Source organism: Ovis aries, chromosome 15 (genome assembly GCF_016772045.2).
Source record: "Ovis aries strain OAR_USU_Benz2616 breed Rambouillet chromosome 15, ARS-UI_Ramb_v3.0, whole genome shotgun sequence".
In the NCBI taxonomy this organism is placed as follows: Eukaryota; Metazoa; Chordata; class Mammalia; order Artiodactyla; family Bovidae; genus Ovis; species Ovis aries.
In genome coordinates, this window is record NC_056068.1 from 36,045,644 (window position 1) to 36,072,713 (window position 27,070).

Here is a 27,070-nt window from a genome sequence, read left to right on the forward strand (position 1 = left end):
TGTTATAAATATTGTATCTGGAATATTTGGAGATGTCACTGTGTGTATAATCTTGTATTTGTTCAGAACCAGGAAGTCATATGCTCATTGAGGAGACTAAGGGAAAATAGGTTTGGAGAATAAACATAACAGAGGATCTTGACTGCCAGGCTAGGTGCTAATTTCCTAAGTAACTCCAGGTATATCACTTAATATCAAGATCTGTTTTTAATCTGTAAGGTATCAAAGTTCAGTTTGCTCAACTCTTTGGTATTCTAATTGCCTAGCCTATCTAAAAGATAGGCTTCTCATTTTGTAAAGAAACCTTTCCTAAGAAATTGTATATTTCGAAGCCGTGTGTCATGTCAGACTCTTTGTGACCCCATGGATTATAGCCCACCAGGCTCCTCTGTCCATGGGATTTTCCAGGTAAGAATATTGGAGTGGGTTACCATGCCCTTCTCCAAGGGATCTTCCTGACCCAGGGATCTTCCTGACCTTAGTCTCCCGCATTGCAGGCAGATTCTTTACCATCAGAGCCACCAGAGAAGCCCAAAAAGTTATTCTGGCCCGTAAAGGGATCAAACCCACGACCTTGGTGTTATTAGCACCACACTCTAACCAACTGAGCTAACTGGCCACAACAGTCACTTTTGAAGCCTTATGTGGTATTAAAATTTTAGATCCCTTAGAGCATTGCTCCTAACTTTGAAAAATTTCCTATAATATATTTTAAGTTTGCGGCAAGGAAAGATATAATAGCTAGCTTTCCCTTAGGCTCCAGACTTCCTTGGGTTAAGAATCAGAAGACCTGAATTCAAATCTGATCAAATGGTATGAATTGGTCAAGTTTCTTTACTTTTAGTAGTTTTTCATCTGTGAAATGAAAAATAATGCAACGTTTGTGTTAGTCGCTCAGAAGTCACTCAGAGTTGTGACCCCATGGATTATATAGCCCACCAGGTTCCTCTGCCCATGGAATTTTTCCAGGCAAGAATACCGGAGTGAGTAGCCGTTCTCTTCTCCAGGGAATCTTTCTGACCTAGGGAATTAAATGCAGGTCTCCTACGTTGCAGGCAGATTCTTTAACATCTGAACCACCAAGGAAGCCCCTGCAACACTTAGAATGATGATTAAATTAGCTATCATGTAAAATCTTTTAAGACAATACTTTGTTAAATACCTTGGTTTATTTTTCTTAATCCTTATTTTCCTTTCCTCTAATTCTGATGGAGCTTCTGGAGAAAGAGCCAATCCTATAATGATGTTGGCAATATTAATTTTTTTAAACTTTTTCCCCCAAAGGACCAAAGAATTTTGCATTTATGAAAGATCAGAAATTACTCTTTTTATGTGTGAATTTTGAAGATGTAGCCATTGACCAGTTATTATCCATAGAGAACAGTAATGTGATGAGAGCATATCATGCTGAAGGAGAGATATTTCAGGATACCTTCATTTCCGGACCCCGAAAGGATGAGCTAATAAAGCACAATGGGCTAAAGACCCAGCTGTGAGGTTAGGAGCCTAGATGGCAGAATTCCATGGATTGTTCTTACTCTTTTGGGATCTGCGACATGAATAGACCTCAGTTGATCCAGGAATAGACTTCCCTTTTGCAGCTAGAGAGAGAGGAAACTGAAGGAGAGGTGAGTGTGCCTGGAATAGACAGGAGAGTTGAACTTAATTTAGGAGTTGCTGGACGTCCTTCTCTTGCTCATACACAGTAAAATTTTAATGACATTTTAAGTGAATGTTTACATTTTAAGAAGAAAATTCTCATACATTGGGTGAGAAAAAAACCAGCCTGTACCTCGATCCATGAGCCACACTTTCTGTGCAGTGGTCCCTAAGTGATCCCTAAGAGCAAGCACAATTGCTGCATTTATGAAACTTTTTATTTACTAAGTAGTGGATAGTAGCATATGGGAGCAATGACAATAGCTGACTGATGAGAAAACAAAGAAATTCCAGTATTTCACTCTTTTGAAAAAAGTCATTCAGAATTTAGTCATATTGGTTCAGCTGTTGTAACCAAAGACTGATAAGATAATAGAGGTCTTTGTGGTGGTTTTGTACTGAAATCCTTTATCTTTATGATGCACTGGGGCCCTTTAGAGTGGAAAGCTTTTAAAACTGCTGTTGGATTCAGAACTCAAATTAGCTGCTAGTATACTGGGACAGGGGTTCCTTTCTCGGGCAGTCACCACAAAGTAACTTTTATCAGGGGACCTTCTGATGGATTGTTATTTTCTTCAGCTTACCCTATTTATTTTTGTTGACTTTCTGCCGTTCTATTTTGTGACATTTAAAAGAACACTGTATCAAAAAGGCCAGTGCTAAATGGTGGACTGAGCTTGTGAAGTAGAGACATCACAGCCCATCTGATGTGTGAGGAGGCTGCAGTTTGAGACGCTGCAGTTTAACCAGGTGTGGGCAGAAAAGATCAAATGCAGCCTTCTTTTATGACTAGCATTGTATTTTGTCTTTCTTCTCAAACAATGTCCATTAAAAAAAATTAGAACTAACCAGGGAATTGATTCTCAAGAGCATTTCTTTTCAACTTAATTTAAAATCTTTCTGGATTGTTGACTGAGCTCTATGATTAAATTCTTTAATCCTTTCCAGGATTGATGTGGAAAAGTATATATCTATCAGAATTCCACTCCAGTGTTACTGCCACCTCTCCCCATCATTCCAAACACACTGTTCATACCCAGACTTGTAATTTTGTTCTTTAGTCCTATTAACTATATTAAAGTGGTATGTGATCCAATAAAGAAGAATGGTTAGGTAGAAGTTTTCTTTTAAATTTGCTAGGACACATTTCTAGATAATGCCAAACTAATTTGTTAATATTAGTCTTATTTGACTTGGTAAACATTGTGTTTTAACACTACTACCCCTCATTTTGTAAATATGAAGAAATAAAAAACATGCAGAGAAATTCACAAAACTTAATTTAGCTGTCTTTGCTTGTTCTCTTTCCCTTTCTCTACTTCCCTCTTAGTTTCTCCCCTTCTGCCTTCTCTATTTCTTTTTCTACCAATCCCCCCTCACATTTCTAATTTTCTCTGTCTCTCTTTCCTCTGTTGTGCTTGTTTCTGGGTTTTCTCATTAGAAAAAACTTAGTCATCACCATACAGCAGTGATCCACTTTCAGAGGACAGATATTAAGAGAGCGACCTATTTAAGATTTTTATATTTTAAAAGTCCTAGATAGGGGAATATTGTAAAAGAGGTGAGGCACATCCATTTATTAAAGTGCTATCTGCAAGGTGCCTCCCATATCCAGATGTGGAATCTTTAGGGACTTCCCAATGCCCAGTCTTATTTCTAGCACCACTGATTGTAATTATGTATATTTCACATGGGCAAAATTAACCAGCAGATTGTGATACTAACTTTTAGGAGCTGATGTTTAAAAAAAAATTTTTGAACTTGATTTTTAATTTTTTATTCTATAATCAAGAAAGGATTTGTCCTAATTGTCTTATTATTTTACCTAAATTCCCATCTATTTTTAATTTCTCTATTGGCTTTGTACCTGGGGACAGGTAGTTATACTTTGTAAAGTTTAAAATAAATAGTCTATTTTAGTTATTTTTTTTTCAACTTCTTCTGATTATGACCAAAAAAGGCTAGAGGGCTGATTTTGAAACTGTTATGGTGAAAGATGGTATTTGAAAACTTTTGATGAGGGAAATTGCTGCTGTATTTACATTTTGAAAAGTGTTTCCTTATTTACACACTATTGACTTCCTATTGAGACTCAAAATTTTAAGTACAACTGGTAAAGAATTCAGTGGATCAAACTCAGTAAATCTGAAGTCACTGGAATAGAGGCCCCTAAGAAAAAAATGTGTCAATTTTAAAGGTCTTTCTTAACTGAAGACCATTTTGTGATAGAGCCAAAGGTTAATAAAATCAGTAGTGAATGTAGCAATTTTACAGATAAGCTATTCACAACAAGTGTAGTTACTTGAATAAAAAGCTAATTCAGTTCTAAAATGCCACATGCAGTAGCAGTGAATAGCTGCTTTTAGGTGCTTTCTGGAGGAGGATAAAATACAGAATCACGGCACTCTTCTCTTCAGCGTCCCTGGCTGCCTGTAAATTGCTGTGAATGGGGCTGTGGGCTGACAGGCTCTATTAAGACAAACTGCCTTTCTCATCGGAGAGATAAAATAAATCAGGTGTTTAGTCAAATTAAAATACTTCAGCTGGAGCAGGCCCTGGGGAGCACTGATCCACCTGACTAATCTGAGAGAAACTCAAGACAGATGTGGTTTGGGGATAAAGACGACCCCATGAAAAACACACACACACACAAAACAAAAACCCTATTGCATTGTCTTTCCAGTTGGAGAATACAGTTTACAGCACAGAGTGTCAGGCGCACTCTGTGTGTGATAGTAGATAAAAGCAGGCGCCCTAACTTGTAAAGAAGCTGTGTACGGAAGCTTTTTTTGCTGGTTTATGAAACTACTTCTGTTTTTATGAAGGAGAGATATTTTCTGGCAGTGGCTTTAAGAATCATTTTAAGATAGCCTGGAGATGAGAAACAGATGATGTAGGCAGCTACTGATGACCTCTGCTGGCCTGGGCAGGTCCTCAGGGTCTGATCTACTTTTTTTCTAAATTGATTTGCTCAAACCTCAAAATGTAATTTAAGACAAGATTTCCTACATAGAGTTAGGCTACCTTCTAAGAGCATTCTACAGGTCAGTTGCCTTCTTTAATATGTAGTTAGGTTGCCCCACTACCTCTTATTAAATTGTCTACTTTTAAACAACTCTAGCAGTTGTTAGTTCCTTTGCTATGGTAAAGTTTCACGTTCAATTAAACTAGTATTTTTGAGATGAAGTAACTCGTGTTTGCAGGTTGATTAGTCAGTGTGATTTAGACTTGATATTATTTTTATTATAGCTGCATACAAATTTGCTGTTAATTAAAACAAAAATCCAGCACCACGGATTTTAAATACTTGAGTTTAAACCACTATATGTGAACAAATACAATGGGTATAGAACAGAAGAATGACTACACACATATGTATGTTTAGTCCTGTGTGTGTGTGTGTGTGTGTGTGTGTGTGTGTGTGTGTGTGTGATGTCACTCAGTCGTGTCCAACTTTTCCTGTCAGGCTCCTCTGTCCATGGAATGCTCCAGGCAAGAATACTGGAGTGAGTTGCCATTTCCCTCTCCAGGGGATCTTTCTGACCTAGAGATCGAATTGGCAGCTCTTGTTCCTCCTACATTGGCAGGTGGATTCTTTTACCACTGAGCCACAAAACTAGAAATCAGTTTACATTATGTAAGAGCTTATATTATCTAAACGTATAGGCTAAAATGTGTGTGTGTATACGTATATATCCACATGTATACTTCCCATTTCAGGAGCGATTTTAGATTTGTTATACTACTATATTTCATTCAAACTGCATTTGTCATGCCACTCACACCTATTCAAAATATATACGTGCTTCTCAAATTTAGGGATAACAATAGCCTTATATGTGCACCTAACTTTTTGATTTAAATATACTGGTGATCGTGGCTTGTTTTCTTCTTAAACATGTATCTTTTTTAAGGTCAATGAAAAACTAATTTAGATATCATTGAATTTTTACAGTTAAACAACTTGAATAGCATGGTGATTTGTAAAAAGATTCAGTTAAATGGTGTTCTCTATTAATTCAGGTATACATGTCTATTAGTATTGGAAGCATCTATTCATTTATGGACCTGTTAGCTTCACCTTGAACAGCAGAGGTTAAGAAGCCATTTATATGTTATCTTCAGCTTCTCTGTTTCCTATGCAGGGAAGAAAGCAAAATATATTAAAGGTTTTTGAAAAGATGTAGTTTAACCTAGGAGAGAAGAGAAAAATTTCCAGTCTTTACTGGGGAATCTAACTGCCAGATCCAACTCTTGTATTGGTCCTTGCCCCAAACTTCCTGTGAACGCTCTTCTTTATTAACAAAGAATTATGGCGCAGTAACTTTACCAGTGTCCAGTAAGTGTTCTCTTAACTCACCTCATATATGTTCAGTTCAGTTCAGTCATTCAGTCATGTCCGACTCTCTGCAACCCCATAAACCATAGCACACCAGGCCTCCCTGTCCATCACCAACTCCTGGAGTCTACACAAACCCGTGTCCATTGAGTCGGTGATGCCATCCAACCATCTCATCCTCTATTTTCCCCTTCTCTTCCTGTCCTCAATCTTTCCCAGCATCAGGGTCTTTTCAAATCAGTCAGCTCTTCACATCAGGTGGCCAAAGTATCGGAATTTCAGCTTCAGCATCAGTCCTTCCAATGAATATTCAGGACTGATTTCCTTTAGGATGGGCTGGTTGGATCTCCTTGCAGTCCAAGGGAATCACAAGAGTCTTCTCCAATACCACAGTTCAAAAGCATCAATTTTTCGGTGCCCAGCTTTCTTCACCGTCCAACTCTCACATCCAGACATGACTACTGGAAAAACCATAGCCTTGACTAGACAGACCTTTGTTGACAAAGTAATGTCTCTGCTTTTCAATATGCTATCTAGGTTGGTCATAACTTTTCTTCCAAGGAGTAAGCGTCTTTTAATTTCATGGCTGCATTCACCATCTGCAGTGATTTTGGAGCCCCCCAAAATAAAGTCTGACACTGTTTCCACTGTTTCCCATCTATTTGCCATGAAGTGATGGAACCAGATGCCATGATCTTAGTTTTCTGAATGTTGAGCTTTAAGCCAACTTTTTCACTCTCCTCTTTCATCTTCATCAAGATGTAGGTATAACAATAAAATTACAGGTAAATCAGAATGTTGTTACTTCAGAATGTTGTTGTTACATACAAAAAATATATAATAAAATTTGTGTATATCCCATTTATCTGTTCTAATAACTTCCAAACTATTCTTCACACTATAGCCAGAATGCTCACATCATCTCTTGTTTAAAATATTTTAGTGATTTTGAAAATTTCTTGGAATAAACATGAAGTTCATCCAGCATGGTCTGTAAGGAGCTGAATGGTGTGACCTTTTCCTACCTCTCTAGCCTCATTTCGGAGAAGGCAATGGCACCCCACTCCAGTACTCTTGCCTGGAGAATCCCAGGGACGGGGGAGCCTGGTAGGCTGCAGTCCATGGGGTCGCTAAGAGTCAGGCAGGACTGAGTGACTTCACTTTCACTTTTCACTTTCATGCATTGGAGAAGGAAATGGCAACCCACTCCAGTGTTCTTGCCTGGAGAATCCCAGCGATGGGGGGAGCCTGGTGGGCTGCCGTCTATGGGGTCGCACAGAGTCGGACACGACTGAAGCGACTTAGCAGCAGCAGCAGCAGCAGCAGCAGCAGCCTCATCTAGTACTCTACTCTCCTTTGTGTTTTTGTTTGTTTTTGCCTAAGTTTTACTACCTTCAATTGCTGGAACACACACTGACACTCTCCCACCACCTGGCACCTCACAGGGCCTTTGTCTATGTTGTTTTCTCCTACTGAAAACCTTCTTGACCACTCTCCACCTCTGACTAGTTAATTCTTCATGTTTCTGTTAACTTATTACTGATACCTTTTCAGGCATACCTTCCTGAGTCTTGGTCCTCCCAAACTTGGTTAAACCTCCCATCAAGTATCTGTCCTGTTTATAATTCTTATTTAGTTGTCATCTACACTTATATATGTGATTGCTTGGTGAGGGTGTGAGTAGGAAACTCTGTCTGCTTTTTCTTGCTATGGTATCTGTATCCTTGGTTCTTGATATAGTACCTGAGATTCAGGAAATATTCTTTAATTAAAGTTTAATGAAATGAGTAAGTAAATTTCATACTTGTTTTATATCTCCTCATTCCTATATATCATTAACATCTATATTAGTTGAGCTTGTTTTACTTTGGGAGAGATTTTATGATTCCCCTCTAGGAACCTGATTTTGTATTTTAATATTTCTGGATCAAGAAGATCTTTCTTTCACCAGGCTTAAATTCCTATTGCTGAAATAAGAACTCATTTAAAACAATCACTCTCAGTAGCTAGAAAGAACAACTGGTTACAATCCTTGAGATACAGAATTTGTTTCCATATCAGTGAAGTACATTTTCTAATATCATTTCACTATCTTATTTTTCTTTTAATTTTGATTTTAGGCCACCTTTCAGCTCAACCAGGATTTCCCTGGTGGCTCAGATGGTAAAGTATCTGTCTACAGTGCAAGAGACCCGGGTTCATTCCCTGGGTTGGGAAGAACCCCTGGAGAAGGAAATGGCAATCCACTCCAGTATATTGCCTGGAAAATCCCATGGACAGAGGAGCCTGGAAGGCTACAGTCCATGGGGTCGCAAAGAGTCGGACACGACTGAGCGACTTCACTCACTTTCAGCTCAACAAATCATTAAGGATTATGGAACATTGACAGTTACTTAGTTATGTGTTTACGTATTTATTTTTAAGGACATGAATTGGCACTAATACCAAAGTAATCCTAAAATATTGTAGCTTCTCAACTGATATCAGGTCTTACCTCGTGAGAATCATATATTAGTAAGGGCTAGCCAACATCCTTTGAAGGCTCCCTTTTCCCATGGGCCCACAGTTTCTCAGATTGTCCTGGTGCTTTCTTAGCAGGAATGAGGGGAATTGCATAAGGAGATTGGAAGTCTCCTCTTCCACACAAACCAAAATTGGCAATCTTTATCTCTTTTGACAGCTGGTGGCATCTTCCTGAAAAGCTTTCAAAGCATAGATCATTTCTTCATAATGAAGCCTGTGTGCTCACATTCAGTGGGCTGAAATTCTTATCTTATGCTACAGTAAAATGCTCTAATTTCAAGTCACAAAAGGATTCTGTACCCTTTACTTAGCAGAGCTGTGCAATTTGCCCATAAATAGACTGTTCAGCACCATTAGTGCATACTGTAAGTGTGCAGTGACATCGTAACCTTTTCAACCTTTCCAACCTTGAGTGTGTTTTTCCCTTTTGAAGAATGACAAATGACAAAGGGGTGAGTGAGCCCCCCAAGCAATATTTTTGCCTTTAAGGATGAACTTGGGAACTTTAGCTTGATCCCCTCACAGGAGAAAAAAAAAAAATCAGTTTCATTGTCACCTGAGGCAAGACAGTTTTATTTATTTATTTTTTTTCCTTTTTCTGTCCCTGGTCCCATAGCCAAGAGAGACCTCAGACTTCTAAGCTTCAGAGATAGATCTTTGCACTGTAGAAAAATTTTCTGAGGGCAGTGATCAGAAAAGTACTGAAATAGCATTTATTAAGTACCTACTATGTCTTAGATTCTCTGTTAGTCATTGAGGGTAGAGGTGATTATAGAATATTAATACAACCTACAGTTTCTAATCTTTGGTACTAAATAGCATACGTTTCCTAGCTTGACAAGATAGATTTGGGTGGAGAAGGAAGGGGAATGTGGTGAAAGGGAGAGAATAGAGTAGTTTGTTCTGTTTTGTTTTGTTTTAAAGAACAAGAGGGAAGAGTGACTATTTCATTGGCAACAATCCTTTTTGTTGGCAGGGCAATGACTAACTCGAGTGCTCATTCCATTGCTCTCCATAGAGTTCTTGCACTCACAGTGACCTCCAGTTATTGTCCCAGATATTTGTGTCTTAGAGCAGTCCCTTTCTAAATCTGCCTACCCACTCACTTCCCTAATTCATTCAGAATTTTCTCAAACTTGTGAGATATCTTTTCACTTCCATTTTAGGTACACCTGAGAGCCTGGCAGAAAAAGAACGGCAGCTCTCTACCATGATTACCCAGCTGATCAGTTTACGGGAGCAGCTCCTGGCAGCGCATGATGAACAGAAAAAACTGGCAGCCTCACAAATTGAGAAACAACGGCAGCAAATGGACCTTGCTCGCCAACAGCAAGAACAGGTGAGCCCTGCAAAAGGAGCTGATGAACTGGAGATGTGGAATGTGCCAAGCTCAGAGAGTAATCACATTGATTGGTTTATTTGTCATAAGCCTTCCTAAAAAAAGACAAGGAAAGAAAGAAGCCTTCTGGAAATCTAGGGTCGTTGAGAATACTGAGGGGATATGTGGAGGACAAAGAAAGGCATAATAGAACTGGTCATAACTGAAGTGATAATATTGTTCCAGAACATTTGCATTTGATTAATTACTCAGGGATACTTGTTCATGTAGGTATCACATATATCCCTAGTGTAGCTTAACCATGAGTAAATCACTTCTCTCTGGACTTCTTTTCTCATCCAGTAAAAGAAGATCCTGGTCTAGAAAAACTTTGAGAATCTTTGAACTTACTGGTTCAAGCTAGGGTGACTACATGTCTCAGTTTTTCCAGAATAGCTCTGATTAATATCCATTTTCCAGAGTATTAATACTCCCCTCTTCCACCTGTGAAAGTTGTCCTGGCTAGGCTGATAAACTATACGGTCACTCTCTTTTAGCATAGGTAAATCATTAAAAACAAATTAACACATGGCTCCTGGAAGAATTTGACTTCATTGATTTAGAAGTGAGAAGGAAGAAAAATAGCAAAGTTTAAGTGTGTATCTTTTAAAAAATAAATCACTTTCCCAAATGTTTTTCCTGTCTCATAAGAGTACATTAATCTAACAACAAGGATCCTATAGAGTAGTCCCTGATGCTTTAGATCAGACAGATCCAAATTAATGTGCAGTTTTTAGGAATCTGACATTATTACTGGAATTATCTTTTCAGTTAACTGTATTTTATAGGGGTATATAGAGCAATATATGCTCTGTTGATTTTAATGAGTTGTGACGTCTGGTATTTTATATGCTTGAATATTTGCCCACATGTAGGAATATGGACTCAGCCCCTAATGGAAAATAACATAAAGGAACACTGTAAAAAATCAGAAGTTAGAATGTCATTTAGCCATCCAGAGATGACACAGTAATTAACTATTGACACTTGTGAATAAGCTAGCACAAATTAATCTTGACACATTTGCAGACGAGTGATATCTTACAGTGAACACTTTGTAATTATATTTCAAAATGAAAATTAAATGACACTTAAAACTAGGTTGTCATGCTCAATGAAGCGAGCATGTAGCTCAACCGATTGGCAAATAAAATTCAGAATTTGAGCCACATGGTGCTTATGTACCATACTTCACTGTGTCAAACCCATACGTCTAGAGTGGATGATAGTAATTGCACTGTGGTGTTTTGGATGCATTTCTATGCAGCACTTTATCATTTAGGAGGGACCATCAATATTAGATGTCTAGCGGTGTTTCACTGGATTGCTAAGAGGAAATGAATATTCAGAGATCCAGCATGTATACCTAGAGTTGCAGAGTTGTCCATTTCTGATTTGAATGGTGGTAAGCAGAGTGAGCCTTTTCAACTTGATTAAATACTATTTCCATTTTGCTTATAAAGCTTTGGGGAGGAGTGGTCCCATTTCTTAAACGGTAGCCTGTGTTAGGGGCAGCTTTATCATGACTTCTAGTATGAACCAGTCATCACCAGAAACCATTAAGCCATATTTGGGGGCAGACTGCTATTTGTCATCTTCTGCTGAAAGGAATGTAACTTGGGTATTTCCCTCTACTCTAGGCTAAAATATCAAAAAGACTCAGGAAGTATACAGCTGAGGGGTAATTCACACTCATTTCCAACACTGTCCATTTTAGAATGTTTTGGAAATAGAAGAAATAGGGAAGAAATAACTCTTGCCTATAGGCATCATGAAACCAAGTCATCCTAAGAGCTTTCTGGCCATTTTTTTCTCTGGCTTCCTAGGTTGGCAGTGAGTGTGTTCTCACTAAGGGGCATTCCCATGGGTTTCAAGCTCCAGCAGCTCAGATTTTGAGGTAATAAGCAGCCTGACACCTAACTCATGTTTTATAGTAAACACTATTATCCTAAAGAAGTTCTTTGCTCTCCTGAGGGGAAGATTCAGTCTTCAATGGGGCTTGCATTAAGTGGTTAATGTTTTTTTTTATAGACCAGATGACATGTTAAGATGTTGAATTTGTTGGATGAAGCAAGGGAATACAAAACTTATATGTGGATCCTGTACTATAAAACTAACACATTGCAGTAAAAAAGATGTGAATAAATATGAAATTTTATTTGTTTAAAAAAATGCTTTGTATGTTATGCATTACATCAGCAAAAAAAGATAAAAGTTTTTGATTTTTGCTGTTTTTTTTCTTTTGACATTCCCTTGACAATATTTGTAAGCATTATCAGTTCTAAAAATCTTTACAGTAAAAAAGGTCTCACCAAAGTAGGCCATATTATAGGTAATAGAAAGTTCTTTCATGTCTTTGCTTATGGATTTTACTTTTTAAATCCAAATTAAGCTCCTCAGAAACATGTAGCCAGTTTTCCTGCCTTTATTCTCCAAGGATCAGATTTTGAAACTCCCATTCTTTCCAGATGACCAGTGCAGATATAGATGAACTGCTCACAAATGTAATACAAGGTGGGCAGTTCTCATGTACAGGTCAAGATTTAGGGGAGAGCAGAGAGATGGCACCTGTTTGAAATATTTCCCTTCTCTCCAACTTTCTGATTCTGCCTCTCTCATTTTATAGGAATTCTTTCGTATTAGAAGTACAGTAAAACATTCTTGTAATACCAGGAGATGTACCTCAGGTAATGGCAAAAGTGTAAGCATTTCATTTTAACTTAATGAAATTTTATTTCTGATAGATTGCAAGACAACAGCAGCAACTTCTGCAACAGCAGCACAAAATTAATCTCCTGCAACAACAGATCCAGGTCTGTGTATTTATTCCTCTTGTCTGATTATACTTAGATACTTTCCTCCTTGAAAATGGAATTTAAAATGCTGCAAATGCACCCTTCTCTATAAACAGCAGCAATAGGGCTTTTATTCAAGGATGTTGTATACCGTTGTATAAATGAATGTAGGAAATATCGACTTGGTGGAAGTCTAAGCATTCTTTTCTGATGTGATGCATAAGCAGGATAAACCTTACCTTTTTTACCATCTGCCATTCGACTAATACAACCTAGTGAAAACATAATGGTTTCCAAGGTGGCATACTCATGCTAGTTTTATTGCCACAAAATTACTTGCTCTGTATGTTACCGTCTGATAGTATCATAGGTAGAAGCTTATGTTTATTTGCTTGTTAGGATGTCTGATTGGGCCAATTATGAGAAGAATCTTATTATCTAGGAAAAGGTTGGTAATAATTAATTTGTCCTTTTTATATATTAATTGCATTTCTGCTAGGTGCTAAAAGGAATATAAAGATTAGTAATTGTCTTCAAGAAGCTTATAGTCTAGAAAGGAAGAAAAACTTGTTCTTGAGTAATTGTAACACAGCTTAGAAATTTCTTTTTCTTTATTCCTTTTCTTTCTTTCTTTCTTTTTTTGGTGACAGGGTAACACAATATAGAGATCATAATTACAATGGCCTGAGAAAGAATTCTGGTTTCTGTTATTCCGTTAGATATTTGACAGTTAATTCAACTAACAGCTATTTGACATAAGTAGGGAAGTGATCTCCATTTTTGGATATGCTCATAGGTGGGTGTCTGACTTCTAGAAAGCCTTAGAGTAAGCAACTGGTTGTCTGGTGATTAAACCTCAGGCATACTGATACCAGAGTTACACGTACCCACCACAGCCTCTGGGTTTCTCTTGGTTGTTGTAGATATTTTCTATACTGGGATATATTATTCAGCCTAGTTGGGGCACTATATTCTGAATTATATTAGTCCTTTCCTTGGGATTAGTATTACACCTTCCTATGTTTTTAAAAATCATTTACAGAAAGTTATTACTTATTTCACCTTACCAATGAAAAGTCAATGATTTAGATCTTTGCTTCATTGTGTAGTCACATTTAGTGTTCCGGGTAGTAGTCACTGCATTTAAAATACTGATTTGGTGTGTGAAGAAGTATTTGTACCTAATTTGGCACTTTGCCCGTCTTTACTAGGAAGTTTTAACTAGTGTTTGCTGTTGTTGTTTTAATTAGTTCTGATTCTGTATTCCATACTCAAGTCTATATATTTCAAAATAATGAATCCAAACATAATAGATAGTATGTCTCTGGCATTTTGGACAGTCAGCTTTTATAATTAAATCTTGGAATAATTTTTTTATCCTGATATCTTATGACTCATGCTGAGATCCTTAATTAAATAACTGTCCAGGTGTTCCCTTGCTCTGCCCTTATTACAATTTTCAGTGTGTCTCCCACTGCTAAGGTCAAGAGTTTTAGCCTGTGGCTTCCTACATTTTTCTCTAGATTCCTCTCTAAGAACTTGGTAGGTGTTAAATAACCTGATTGTTTAGAATACTCTCTGTTTCTCCTATTTGTAAAGCAGAAATGGAAGAAATTCCCTGAGATGTTTTCATATCAGTTACTTATTATTAATCTTTTTACTACCTCTTTATTACCTACTTCGTTATTTGTTTTGAATATATTTCACTTCTTAGTCCAAAGTTGTTTGCATTAACTGGATGTCTTAACTGGCGTGTACCTGTGGTACTGAGGATCTCAGATGAATAGCAACAAAATTAGTTCAGAGTATCTTTGTGAAATATTATAGGCATTTATTGATGATATTTTATAGTCATAACGACTGTACGAGTTGAAATCTTTTTCAGGAAACTAGAACATGATCTTAAAATATTATTTGTCAGAATGTTCAATTTGAGAAGACAAGGAAATTGGTTTTCCAAGTGTTTTAATAGAAGTTCAATTGCTTTAAATTTTATACATATTTCTCATTGTTTAAATTTTTAAAAATTGAAGCCTTTCAGGCCTTGATCTCATCAGTATAAACTATAAAAATCATAGACAGATTCAAAATAGTTACATTAATTTTAGAAATATGGGATTCTTTGTAACAGGAATTCGTATTTTATTTTTAAAAAAAGAGGAGGCAATAATCTGTATTACAGTTTAATCTGTCCTGAACTACTGCTTCACTGTCAGTGTTTATCTAATCGAGTATAAGACCATTCAAAGAATTTTTCAAATACTGAAAAACATTTACTCCTTACACAAAACATATTCATCTCTGACACAAAGCACATATTTGATATTCAGAATTTTAGTTATTTTCTTGGGAGGGAAATGGGTTAAGTGTATTTTCACATAAGGTTTTTGGCCAGCCATAGGCATGATCAAATTTAAGAGAGAGACTTTTGTTGGACTCATTTTAATTTAAGCAAAATATGAGATTTAAGGAATGCTTCAAACATTTTTCTATCATGAAAAAACATTCTCTCTTTTAAAAACAAAACAAAACAGAGATTAAAATTAGGTAATAAATACAAAACCTAACTTCTCTTCTAAAACTGAATGAATACAGTGACAATTTGAGATCCCAAGTTTGACCTTTTTCCTTCTTTTAAAATCTTGTATTCTAGAGCTTATTTCCTAACAGGGTCAGCAAGAGCCTTGGCAGTTGGCCATAGATCATAAGTATCAGGTGATTATGTTGAAGATTGTTCTTTACTTTTAGTTCAGAATGCTGACTTCTGAATTAATGCTTGTTGCTTTGGAACTTGCAATAAAATTCCAAAATTTTATTTTCTGTAATAAAAAGAAAGGAAAGAGTATCTAACCTATTATAACAACCACACACAAACACATCTGGGTCTATAATAATGGAAGCAAATGAAAACCTGAATGATATGCACACATTGAAAGGCAGAATTCTTCATTAGCGATAGGAAAAGGCAGGATTAAGATAGTATTATAAAAAGTCTTTGAGCTTATTTTTCTTATTTGCAGTCATTCAAAACTTATTCTGTGTATGTAGTTAGAAATTATTTCATTTATGTATTTTTTCCTTGAATATAATTTTAATGTGATTTCACCTTGGTAGTTTATAACTAAATTTTTAAAGAGATACTTTTTAAGACTATGTGGACTTCCCAAGTGGCACTAGTGGTAAAGAACCCGCCTGCCAAGGAGATCCAAGAGACATGGTTTTCATTCATGGGTCGGGAAGATCCCCTGGAGGAGGGCGTGGCAGCCCACTTCGGTATTCTTGCCTGGAGAATCTCATGAACAAAGGAGTCTGGCAGACTAGAGTCCATAGGGTCACACAGAGTCAGACACGGCTGAAATGACTTAGCATGCATGCATGGTCTTTAAGCCATGCTGAAATCGTAAAATGAATGATTTTATGAACCAGTGTTTTTATAGTTTTGATGAGTCATTTTTTACCATTTAAAAAATCATGTTAATAACTTTATTTTAAAAATTCGTTAATATCAACAGGTCTTTTAGTAGGCTGTTTGCTTAGTGAATTCTAATCCCTCTGTTTGTGCTTTGGGGAAAATGGTGATTCCTCTAATCTGTTACACAGTAAGTAATTCCCTGGATCAGAACAGATCAGATCAGTCACTCAGCTGTGTCTGACTCTCTGCAACCCCATGAACCATAGCACGCTGGGCCTCCCTGTCCATCACCAACTCCTGGAGTTCACCCAAACTCATGTTCATTGAATTGGTGATGCCATCCAACCATCTCATCCTCTGTCATCCCCTTCTCCTCCTGTCCTCAATCTTTCCCAGCATCAGGGTCTTTTCAAATGAGTCAGCTCTTTGCATCAGGTGGCCAACGTATTGGAGTTTCAGCTTCAGCATCAGTCCTTTCAATGAACACCCAGGACTGATCTCCTTTGGGATGGACTGCTTGGATCTCCTTGCAGTCCAAGGGACTCTCAAGAGTCTTCTCCAACACCACAGTTCAAAAGCATCAATTCTTTGGCACTCAGCTTTCTTTATAGTCCAACTCTCACATCCATACATGACTACTTGAAAAACCATAGCTTTGACTAGACAGACCTTTGTTGACAAAGTAATGTCTCTGCTTTTCAATATGCTATCTAGGTTGGTCATAACTTTCCTTCCAAGGAGGAAGTGTCTTTTAATTTCATGGCTTCAATCACCGTCTACAGTGATTTTGGAGCCCCCCCAAAAAACAGTGGAGCCCCTGTTTCCACTGTTTCCCCATCTATTTGTCATGAAGTGATGGAACTGGATGCCATGATCTTCATTTTCTGAATGTTGAGCTTTAAGCCAACTTTTTCACTCTCTTCTTTCACTTTCATCAAGACGCTCTTTAGTTCTTCTTCACTTTCTGCCATAGGGTGGTATCATCTCCATATCTGAGATATGGAGAATATCAATATCTCCATATTGATATTTCTCCTGGATAATCCCCTGGATATGAGGCCAGAAAGTTAGATATTTTTGCTATTTCCAGGACAGAAATGGGGGTTTTCAGGTGGTGCTACTGGTAAAGAACTCACCTGCCAGTGCAGGAGACACGAGATGTGGGTTTGATCCTTGGGTAGGGAAGATCCCCTGGAGGAGAGCATGGCAACCCACTCCAGTATTCTTGCCTGGAGAATCCTATGGACAGAGGAGCCTGGTAGGCTACAGTCCATAGGGTTGCAAAGAGTTGGACATGACTGAAGCAACTTAGCATGGACAGAAATGGCACAATTTTTATCCAGTTTGTGGAAAGCAAAACTAACAGATCATGGAATATGGATCCTTGAATTTGGGAATATTGCTCTTGCTGTAATTCCAAAGAACAAATAACTGCTTCAGTAATTTCTTTCTCCTTGTCTCCCACATTGTACCATAGTATCTTAGTTAGTCTTTTGAAGCATTTTATTTATGAATTATATTGACTAGTAAACAAAATTCACTTTGAATCCATTGGATATATCAGCACATATTTACAACATTTTAATCAGTCATTAAATATGTCTAATCTATGCGAACTAGAAAATATTTTATAACTCTTGATTTCTTGATCCATCCATATATTTATTTATCTAACCTCATTTGACCATGTCATGGTTTTGCAATCTAGAGAAGACATTCTTCGTGGACATATCATATTTTTTGGTTTTGATAGAATGTCAGTAGAAATATATTTAATGACAGCATTTTGTTGCTAGAACTTAATCTTTGCAAGAGGATTCACTTTATTAAAATATCTCTATGAGACACTTTCTTTTTCCAGACCTGAATAGTGTGATCCATATATTCATGTCTCTTTAGACCTCAATTTTAGAGTTAATACAAGTGGCTGTGTTGTGTACTATATAGACAGTGTCCTCTCCTCACATCACTGACCTGTCAACAGTGGTCTCTTAAGAAGGGACTGGTTGGTTGGGATTTTATTTGGCATTTGGCTTCCTGGGCCAGAGCCAGTGATTCAGTTAATTAATATACATATACCGTTGGGGATAAAATTGTGAAACTTGAAATTTGTGGTTATTTGTTAATCATTATGTTTAATATATGGGCTTCCCAGGTGGTGCTAGTGGTAAAGAAAATGCTTGCCAATGCAGGAGAGATAAAAGACACAGATTTGATCCCTGGGTTGAGAAGATCCCCCGAAGAAGGAAATGACTGAAGTGTTTCCAGACATGTTTCAGACATGACTGAAGCGACTTAGCATGATTAATATATAATATTCATTGTCTTTCTGTCACCATTTAATACATGAATTAGATGATGAACTCAGTCTGTGGAAGGTCTGAACTAATGCCATTGCTGCTGCTTGGCAGATACTTTCTCTTATCTGAAAACTTCTCTTTTAAACTCTCTGATTACACATGCTGCTTATTTATACAACTAAGTGTTTGTCTCTTCACTGAAGCGTCACTCTGTTCTTTAGGAGTATGTGAGTATTTTCCATACGTAGTGTTTTCTATTTTGATTATAATATATTCATCTGTGCTGTTTGCATTGTGCGTCTGTGTGTTTGTCATGTGGTGGAGTGCCATTAAATTGTGTTCTCCTTTCTTCCTACATAACCAGTAGTCGTATTAATATTATGAGTAGAGAGGTGATTGTTCTTAAACCATTAAACAGAATAACTTGAGATGTACTCTCACCTTTTAAGGAGATAAACCTTGCCTCTTGTTTCCTTCAATATGATTAACTACAGGCATTTCAGGTATCTGCTGAGCAGAATAAGGACTACCTTTTTATGTGAAGTAGTTGTCTAAAGATCAGAAATAATTACTTTGTACATTAGCCTTCATGGCCTGCATGACCTGGTTAATTAATTTTTTGCCAGGATAATAATAATAGATATATATTTGAAGATATGCTTCATCATTTAGTATCTAATTGACCTCTAATTTTAAGAGCTGGACCTTGCATTTATTGTCTTTTGGAATTGGCTGGACAGCAGAAAAGACTGAGGAAAGTGAGGAACCTTGCAATCTCACATAGTTCCTCTGTTTTATGTTGTATATGTTGTATCTCTTTGTTAATTGTATTTAGCATTGATAAACAAAAAGCAATTACACTGCTCCTGTTTTGGCTCTAGCAAATAGTCCTTTTTTGGGTGTTATTGATCAGGTAAGGGATCTCCTTTCAACAGCCTCTGAACAGGACTAAATAAACCCATTGAAAGTAACTCGATACTTCTATTAGCATTGTATGTGTATCTGATACTCTCGCAATGAAATGAGTTCTAAACAAAGCTTAGAAGTCTAGGATTAGCCCCCAGTTTCAGCAAACCCTTAAAATATTTTGTAATTCTATCTTCAATCATGAATTAGCCGGGAAAAACAGACCCTCTCTCCTCTATTTCTCTGCTGTATGCTGTTTTTAATTGCCCATGGGCAGGCTGCTGTGATCTTTGAAAGTTTAAATCCAAGATAAAAATGCAAATCTAATTATTTCTTTTATGTAATCGAATTAACATTTTAAGTAATGATAGATGCTCTATAGCCTGCTTCTAACATTTTAATAATGAAGTTCCTGAATTATAAAGAATAGGTAAAGCTGCTATAATTCATGAATAGCAATGGCCTTAGATAAAAATATAAATTCTTATTGTGGATTAGAAACGCTGCGTTAGTTAATCACGCTAGATGGTTAAAGTTGGAGTGGATCTAGAAATAAAAAGAGGTTATACCGAACCAGATTCTTTTAGCTGCTATAATAGAATTATTAATCAGCTTACTACCTATTTTGTTATGGCAGAGATCTCATTCAGCTGACCAGAGCCTGATGGTGAATCTCAATGCTTTTCATGCACTATTCTTTAGTTTCCTGAACTCTCTCTAGGTGACTCTCCCTTGTATCTTATCTACTTCTGCTTATCTCTCAGACTTTACTCCCCAGCTCCTTCTCAAATCAGGGAAAATTCAAGGAAGCCAAAGCCTCTCCTTCTCTGGGATTAAAGAAGAGTGCGAGAGTGCATTACCTGTTAAGGGGCAGGAGGGTATGGAGCCCAGTGGGCGGATGATCCAGGTGGTGCCAGCATATGACATTACATAACATAGAATCAGTTCCCCAGGGAAAAAGCAGCTCATTTCTCTGTTTCCCTTGATCTCTCTGATTACACTGAGGGCTCAGTTTAGTGTTAGTACACTTTAAACCCTTTTCAGGTTGTGCTAATCTCTCTCTTTGTAGGCAAGAGAGATCATCTTAGTCTTGGAGCTTTGGGGGACAATAGTGCTTGAATTAAAGTAAAACTTTTATTTTTATTGTTACATTATCATTTACTTAACAAGTGATTTTCTATTGAATTTCCTATTGGTTTTCTATTTGAGGTAGTGCTTTTGAAATAAATGTATTTAAGCAAAAAAAATAGTCAATTTAATTAAAACTATAAGTAAGTAATAATTGGGTACTTGGATATGGCAAAGGTTATAAAGACAGTTCTTTAATGATGGAATTTTAAGACAGTATTGCTGGAGCACTGCCCTGAGAGATGTCAGATGTTCCACTTCCATTCTTCTGCTTTCACAGAATGTTAAACTTGGACACATCCTCTGGTGGTCCTCATGGTTCTCACTCACTGATCAGGGGTAGGGTGGGTACCTATTTCTATTGTACAACAATATAGTGAGTTTACTGTTAAGCTATACGTAAAAATAACCCTAAGTTTATGTTTTCTTTACTTTTTTTTTTTGGAATTAGAATGCCCTTTCCTTTTATGAAGCATAGGTAATAATAGATGGTGTGTGTTTCATTTCTTTGTTTTCCAGTAATTTTAGTTGGTAAAATAAAAAGTTCCCAAATATATGTAAGTTCCCACTTCTGTTTTTCTTTGGAATTTCTTTGGAACTCTTTCTCTGGTGCAAATCCTTTACTTTATACAAGGGAGCTGAGGTATAGACAACAACTTGTCCAGGCTTAAAAAGCTACATGTTGTCAGAGCCATGAGTGAAAGCCAACTGTCTTTGACTTCAAGCTGCTGCTGCTACTAAGTCGCTTCAGTCGTGTCCAACTCTGTGCGGCCCCAGAGACGGCAGGCCACCAGGCTCCACCATCCCGGGGACAAGACTAGTACTATTTCCAACATTCCAGGTTGTAACTCAATTTGCCCTTTTTGTGATATGAAAATCTTAGTGCACTTTAGTTTCCCAGTTTGTAAAATGTAGATAATAATACCTAACATCTAAAATCTCATTACACTCTCTTTATCCTTAAATTAAAAAAAAAAAAAAGAAGAAGATTGGCTGTTAGAATCAGTTTATATCTCAGAACTAGTACAACTTTGGCTGCATCCTCACAAAAAAGAGATAAAAAGAACAAAATTGGAATCTTTTTGTAACATGGTATGAAATATATTTGCGGCTAAGTGATTCTTTTGGTGCGTGCATGCTAAGTTGCTTCAGTCATGTCCAACTCTGTGCAGTGCTATGGACTGTAGCCTGCCAGGCTTCTCTGTCCATGGGATTCTCTAGGCAAGAACACTGGAGTGGGTTGCCATGCCCTCCTCCAGGGGATCTTCCCGACCCAAGGATCAAACCCAAACCTCTTAAGTCTCTTGCATTAGCAGGAAGGTTTGTGGCTCAGCTGGTAAAGAATCCGTTTGCAATGTGGGAGACCTGAGTTAGATCCCAGGGTTGGGAAGATACCCCGGAGAAGGGAAAGGCTACCCACTCCAGTATTCTGGCCTAGAGAATCCTGTGGACTATACAGTCCATGGACAACTGAGCAACTTTCACTTCACTTCACTTCTTTACCACTAGCACCACCTGGGAAGCCCAATTTTTTTTTAAATTGATTGAATTGAAGTTTAATTGAGCTACAATGTTGTATTAGCTTCTTTTTTTCTTTTTTTATTCATATATATTTAATATAAATTTATTTATTTTAATTGAAGGCTAATTACTTTACAATATTGTATTGGTTTTGCCATACATCAACATGAGCCCACCACGGGTATACACGTGTTCCCCATCCTGAACCCCCCTCCCACCTCTCTCCCCATACCATCCCTCTGGGTCATCCCAGTGCACCAGTCCCGAGCATCCTGTATCATGCATCAAACCTAGACTGGCGATTTGTTTCACATATGATATTATACATGTTTCAGTGCCATTCTCCCAATCATCCCACCCTTGCCAATTCTTTTGGTATTTACATATAAACGTCTTAGTTAATGATACAGTTGAGTCGGCGAAAAAATTCTGTGGATCCAAATGCATTTTTGGCTGACCCAGTACTTTCTAGGAGCTTAAAAGTGATAGGTCTCTATGCTGAGGCTCAGTCACCTTTAATGTTAGTACTTGTTTTTATAGCAATCTTCTGCAGTATTGAAAGTGAGCAGTGGTTTAAAATTATTTTTTTCTGTGAAATCGGCTAATTTGATATATATGAGGAATGTATGAATCTGAATGTACTTTTAAGCTGGATTTGTACATATAAATAGAAGGTAGAAAGAATAAAATGCATTGCTTCAGAGCGTATGTAATCCAGAACCAGCACAAGTATCAGGGACAAATAAATCAAGATTTAAATTCCAGTTCTACTACTTATTAGTTCTGTAACATGTTTTGCTACTTACTAGCCCACTCCAGTACTCATGCCTGGAAAATCCCACGGACGGAGGAGCCTGGTAGGCTGCAGTCCATGGGGTCGCTGAGGGTAGGACACAACTGAGCGACTTCACTTTCACTTTTCACTCTCATGCATTGGAGAAGGAAATGGCAACCCACTCCAGTGTTCTTGCCTGGAGAATCCCAGGGAAGGGGGAGCCTGGTGGGCTGCCGTCTCTGGGGTCGCACATAGTCAGACACGACTGAAACGACTTAGCAGCAGCAGCTATAACAAAAGTTACTTCATGTCTCTGAGCATGTGTTTCCTAATTACTAAAAAAATGAATAATGATAGTACCTTACTAGCTGTGGGATTGGAGAAGGCAATGGCAACCCCACTCCAGTACTCTTGCCTGGAAAATCCCATGGACAGAGGAGCCTGGTGGGCTGCAGTCCATGGGGTCGCTAGGAGTCCGACACGACTGAGCGACTTCACTTTCACTTTTCATTTTCATCCTTTGGAGAAGGAAATGGCAACCCACTCCAGTGTTCTTGCCTGGCGAATCCCAGGGATGGGGGAGCCTGGTGGGCTGCCGTCTATGGGGTTGCACAGAGTCGGACACGACTGAAGTGGCTTAGCAGCAGCAGCAGCAGCTGTGGGGTTAGAGATCATCATTTAAAAAAAAAAAAACTGAACTAAGTGCTCAATGCATTTTATCTATCACTATCATCATTGTTGTATGAGCTATAGGAATAAATTCAGAGTCCCTAACAGTGAAACACACATGTACATATTTTGCAACTACATGTTTAGCATGTTTATATTTACATACATATGCATATTTAGAACCCACAATTAGTGATGTGAATATAGGATAATCAATGTGCAAGCACTGTAATCAATTAGTATCACCAGGGCAGTCTCAAGCATAAGAAGGGACAAAAATTTTCTCTGGCTGCCAAAGGAGAACTATTTTAATTGTCAGTAAGAGGAGAGTAAGGTTTATCAGGTACTCAGAAATGGTTGACCAGGAATTAGGTAGAACTGCCTGGAGAGTGTCTAAAAAGGAATGTGGCATTTTATTCTAGAAATTAGGGTCAAATGCTTACTTTTCACACTAAAACGGGCTTTTCTATTAGATCAGTAGTGCTTGTGGGATAGTAAATGAACCTTTTCAATTTATTTTATAGCTTTTTTTTTTAATACACAGATGAAGTTAGTGATGTAGCGGCACAAAATGCAAAAGTCCTGCTTATTTAAAATAAAGTTGTTCATATAAATCTTATGTATGCCATCTCCTGTAAGTCAAGCATTTGCCCAGCTTTTGTGAATTATGTCTGTACTTAGAATTTAAGAAGTTAAACAGTATGCATACCAGACTTGAGAGATGGGAAATAAAAATTGATATACTGTGTGACACTTGATATAGCACAGAGAAATATCTTTTAAATTTTAAAGGATATACTGACATAACCATTTTTAATTCACATAAGGTAACTCCTACTCAAAGTTATTAATGTTAGAGTCAGATATTTTTACTTGTTCAAAATAAAAGAAAATAAATGATGCAAAAGATGTAATGTCTCAGTGTGAGACACTGAATTCATTTTAGCTGCCACCCAATCTATTAAGAAAATGTTAAAGTTGTAGCATTAAACAATGAAAGTTAAGGAATTCACAAATCAGAATAAAGAGTAAAGTTCATCCCCAGTCAGGTCATAGTCATGACTTTTGTTAAATATACACTTCAGTGGATGATTTTTATCTTAAAATGTCTACAGATGAGTTTCTACAGTGGCTGAGATTAGTGGAGCTGGAAAGAGCTCTCAGCTAGGCTGACTCTGCTTCTTGAACATGTTGACATGGTGAACACACTGTCTTTAAAAAAACTCTAAACTTAAAAACAGGCCATGCTTGTTCCAATGCTGGAAATCATTCATTTCCCAGCCTTTCAAATGTTGGCTCTTTCTTATACATCCTTTAGTTGTATTATTAACAGGTAAAGAGGGGAAAACCCCAAGAAAACTGATTTTACTTTTGATTCTCTAATAACTTTTGTCCCCTTTCAAAAGTTGTGATGATGTCAAGAATCAGTTTCCCAAACAGAAAAGCGTTAACTTTTGTACTGTTATTTAATAAAAGATGTAAGTCTTAGTTTGGCATTTTTAAAGCTGGATTTGGCAGAAGCCTTTTGTTAATTTATATATAGTTAAATACAGGGCACTTTTGTCACTGAATGTTGTCTAAGGAGGCAAGAAGAGGACTGAAACTTCTGGGAGAAGAAGGATCTCTAGCTGCTGGTTCAGGTATTTGTTTGTTTTAAAGGACCCTTTCCCCCACTCTGTGGTTGTCAGTCTCTTCTTTCTCCAGACTTGCATTTCATTGAAAATTGTGAACGTTATGATGTTATTCAGTCATTCAGTAGTGTCTGACTCTCTACGACCCCTTAGACTGCAGCACTCCAGGCTCCTCTGTCCTCCACTATCCCCTGGACTTTGCTCAAACTATGTCCATTGAGTCATTAATGCTATCTAACCATCTCATCCTCTCCCTTCTCTTTCTCCTTTTGTCTTCAGTCTTTCCCAGCATCAGGGTCTTTTCCAGTGAGTCAGCTCTTCACATCAGGTGGCTAAACTATTGGAGCTTGAGCATCAGTCTTTCCAATGAATATTCAGGGTAGATTTTCTTTAGGATCAACTAGTTTGATCATCTTGCAACCAAGGGACTCTCTTGGAGTCTTCTCCAGCACCACAGTTTGAAAGCATCAATTCTTCAGTGCTCAGCCTTCTTTATGGTCCAACTTGCAAATCCATACATGACTACTAGGAAAAAAAATAGCTTTGACTATAAGGATCTTTACTGGCAAAGTGACATGTCTGGGTTTTTTTTAATATGCTTTCTAGGTTTGTCATAGCTTTCCATCCAAGGAGCAAGCGTCTTTTAATTTCATGGCTGTAGACACCGTTTGCAGTGATTCTGGGACCCAAGAAAATTAAGCCTGTCACTATTTCCATTGTTTCTCCACCTATTTGCCATGAAGTGCTGGAACCAGATGCCATGATCTTTGTTTTTTGAATGTTGAGTTTTAAGCCAGCTTTTTTACTCTCCTCTTTCACTTTCATCAAGGGGCTTTTTAGTTTCTCTTCACTTTCTGCCATAAGGGTGGTATCATCTGCCTATCTGAGGTTATTGATATTTCTCCTGGCAATCTTGATTCCAGCTTGTGAGTCATCCAACCATGGCATTTCACATGATCTACTCTGCATAGAACTTAAATAAGCAGGGTGATAATATACAGCCTTGTCTTACTCCTTTCCTAATCTTGAACCAGTCAGTATTTCCACGTCCAATTCAAACTGTTGCTTCTTGACCCACACACAGGTTTCTCAGGAAACAGTAAGGTGGCCTGGTTATGATAGCTTCTAGATAAGCAGCTTAGTATCTGGAAGCTGGAGTTTGAAGGAATCAACATGGTTATACTGATAGAAGAATGAGCTTAGATGCAGAAGGTGATGGAGAGGAAGAAAGTGCACATGAGTTGAAAGCTATTACCTTCCTTAGTGATGAATAACAGAGGTTCAAGGAAAAGAAAACCTAATTCCAAGTTTCCTCTCCACTGTATTCCATGTAATTCTTTGCAATGCTTTGTGCAGACTCAAATTTCTAAATTTTGTGTTTGAAGATTAGATGGAGAGGAGAAACTGTTAGATGACCTGATATTTGTCTTTGGAAAAGTAGAGAGGAGCATGCAAAAGTGAAATATTGGGTTCTAGCTGGAGGATAGTCTTGGACGGTCAGTTAGACCAGGTCAGTGATAGAGCAAACATATAGTCTACTCCTGGAGGACTTCCAGCTTGTGGCTGGAATATGTGTAACGGAAGGGTGGACACCTGGGCAAAGGAAAATGAAGTTGTGCTTTTGAAATTGGCCTCCACACAACAGCTATTTTTCTGTTGAGATTATCTGATTTCATTCTATTGTGTATTGTCACATACGCTGGTCTCTGATAGGGCCCTTTCATGGATTCCATTTTAAGGTGGATTCCATACCCTCTGTTTAGGTCCACAGCCCCCCTTATCAATACAGCATCTTTCAGTCTCAGTAAAGTACAGTATCTTTCATTCTCAACAATTCCCTGACTATGGAAAGCCAGATTGGTGATATACAGTATACCGCAAGTTGTTAAGATTACAAAGGCAAATGACTTGTGTAGCAGAATTATAAACTATTTTATTGTTTTAGATTAGTTTAATTTTTTTCTAACACATTGCTTTTGTATAAGAAAATCAGTTTAAAAATGTAAATGTACATTGAAAGACCCTTGTTTTCAA

The 27,070-nt window shown here is 37.6% G+C and overlaps 1 protein-coding gene across 50 annotated transcripts in view; it reads left to right on the forward strand.

The window, feature by feature from the left end:
• The window catches only part of SOX6 (SRY-box transcription factor 6), a 720,275-nt gene that overhangs the window by 487,042 nt on the left and 206,163 nt on the right, over positions 1-27,070 (forward strand). For all 50 annotated transcript variants that reach the window (XM_060399843.1, XM_060399842.1, XM_060399858.1 and 47 more), the window contains 2 exons: positions 9,688-9,860; positions 12,644-12,712. In XM_060399843.1, the coding sequence (XP_060255826.1) occupies positions 9,688-9,860; positions 12,644-12,712 (242 nt within the window). The remainder of the gene's footprint in view (positions 1-9,687; positions 9,861-12,643; positions 12,713-27,070) is intronic.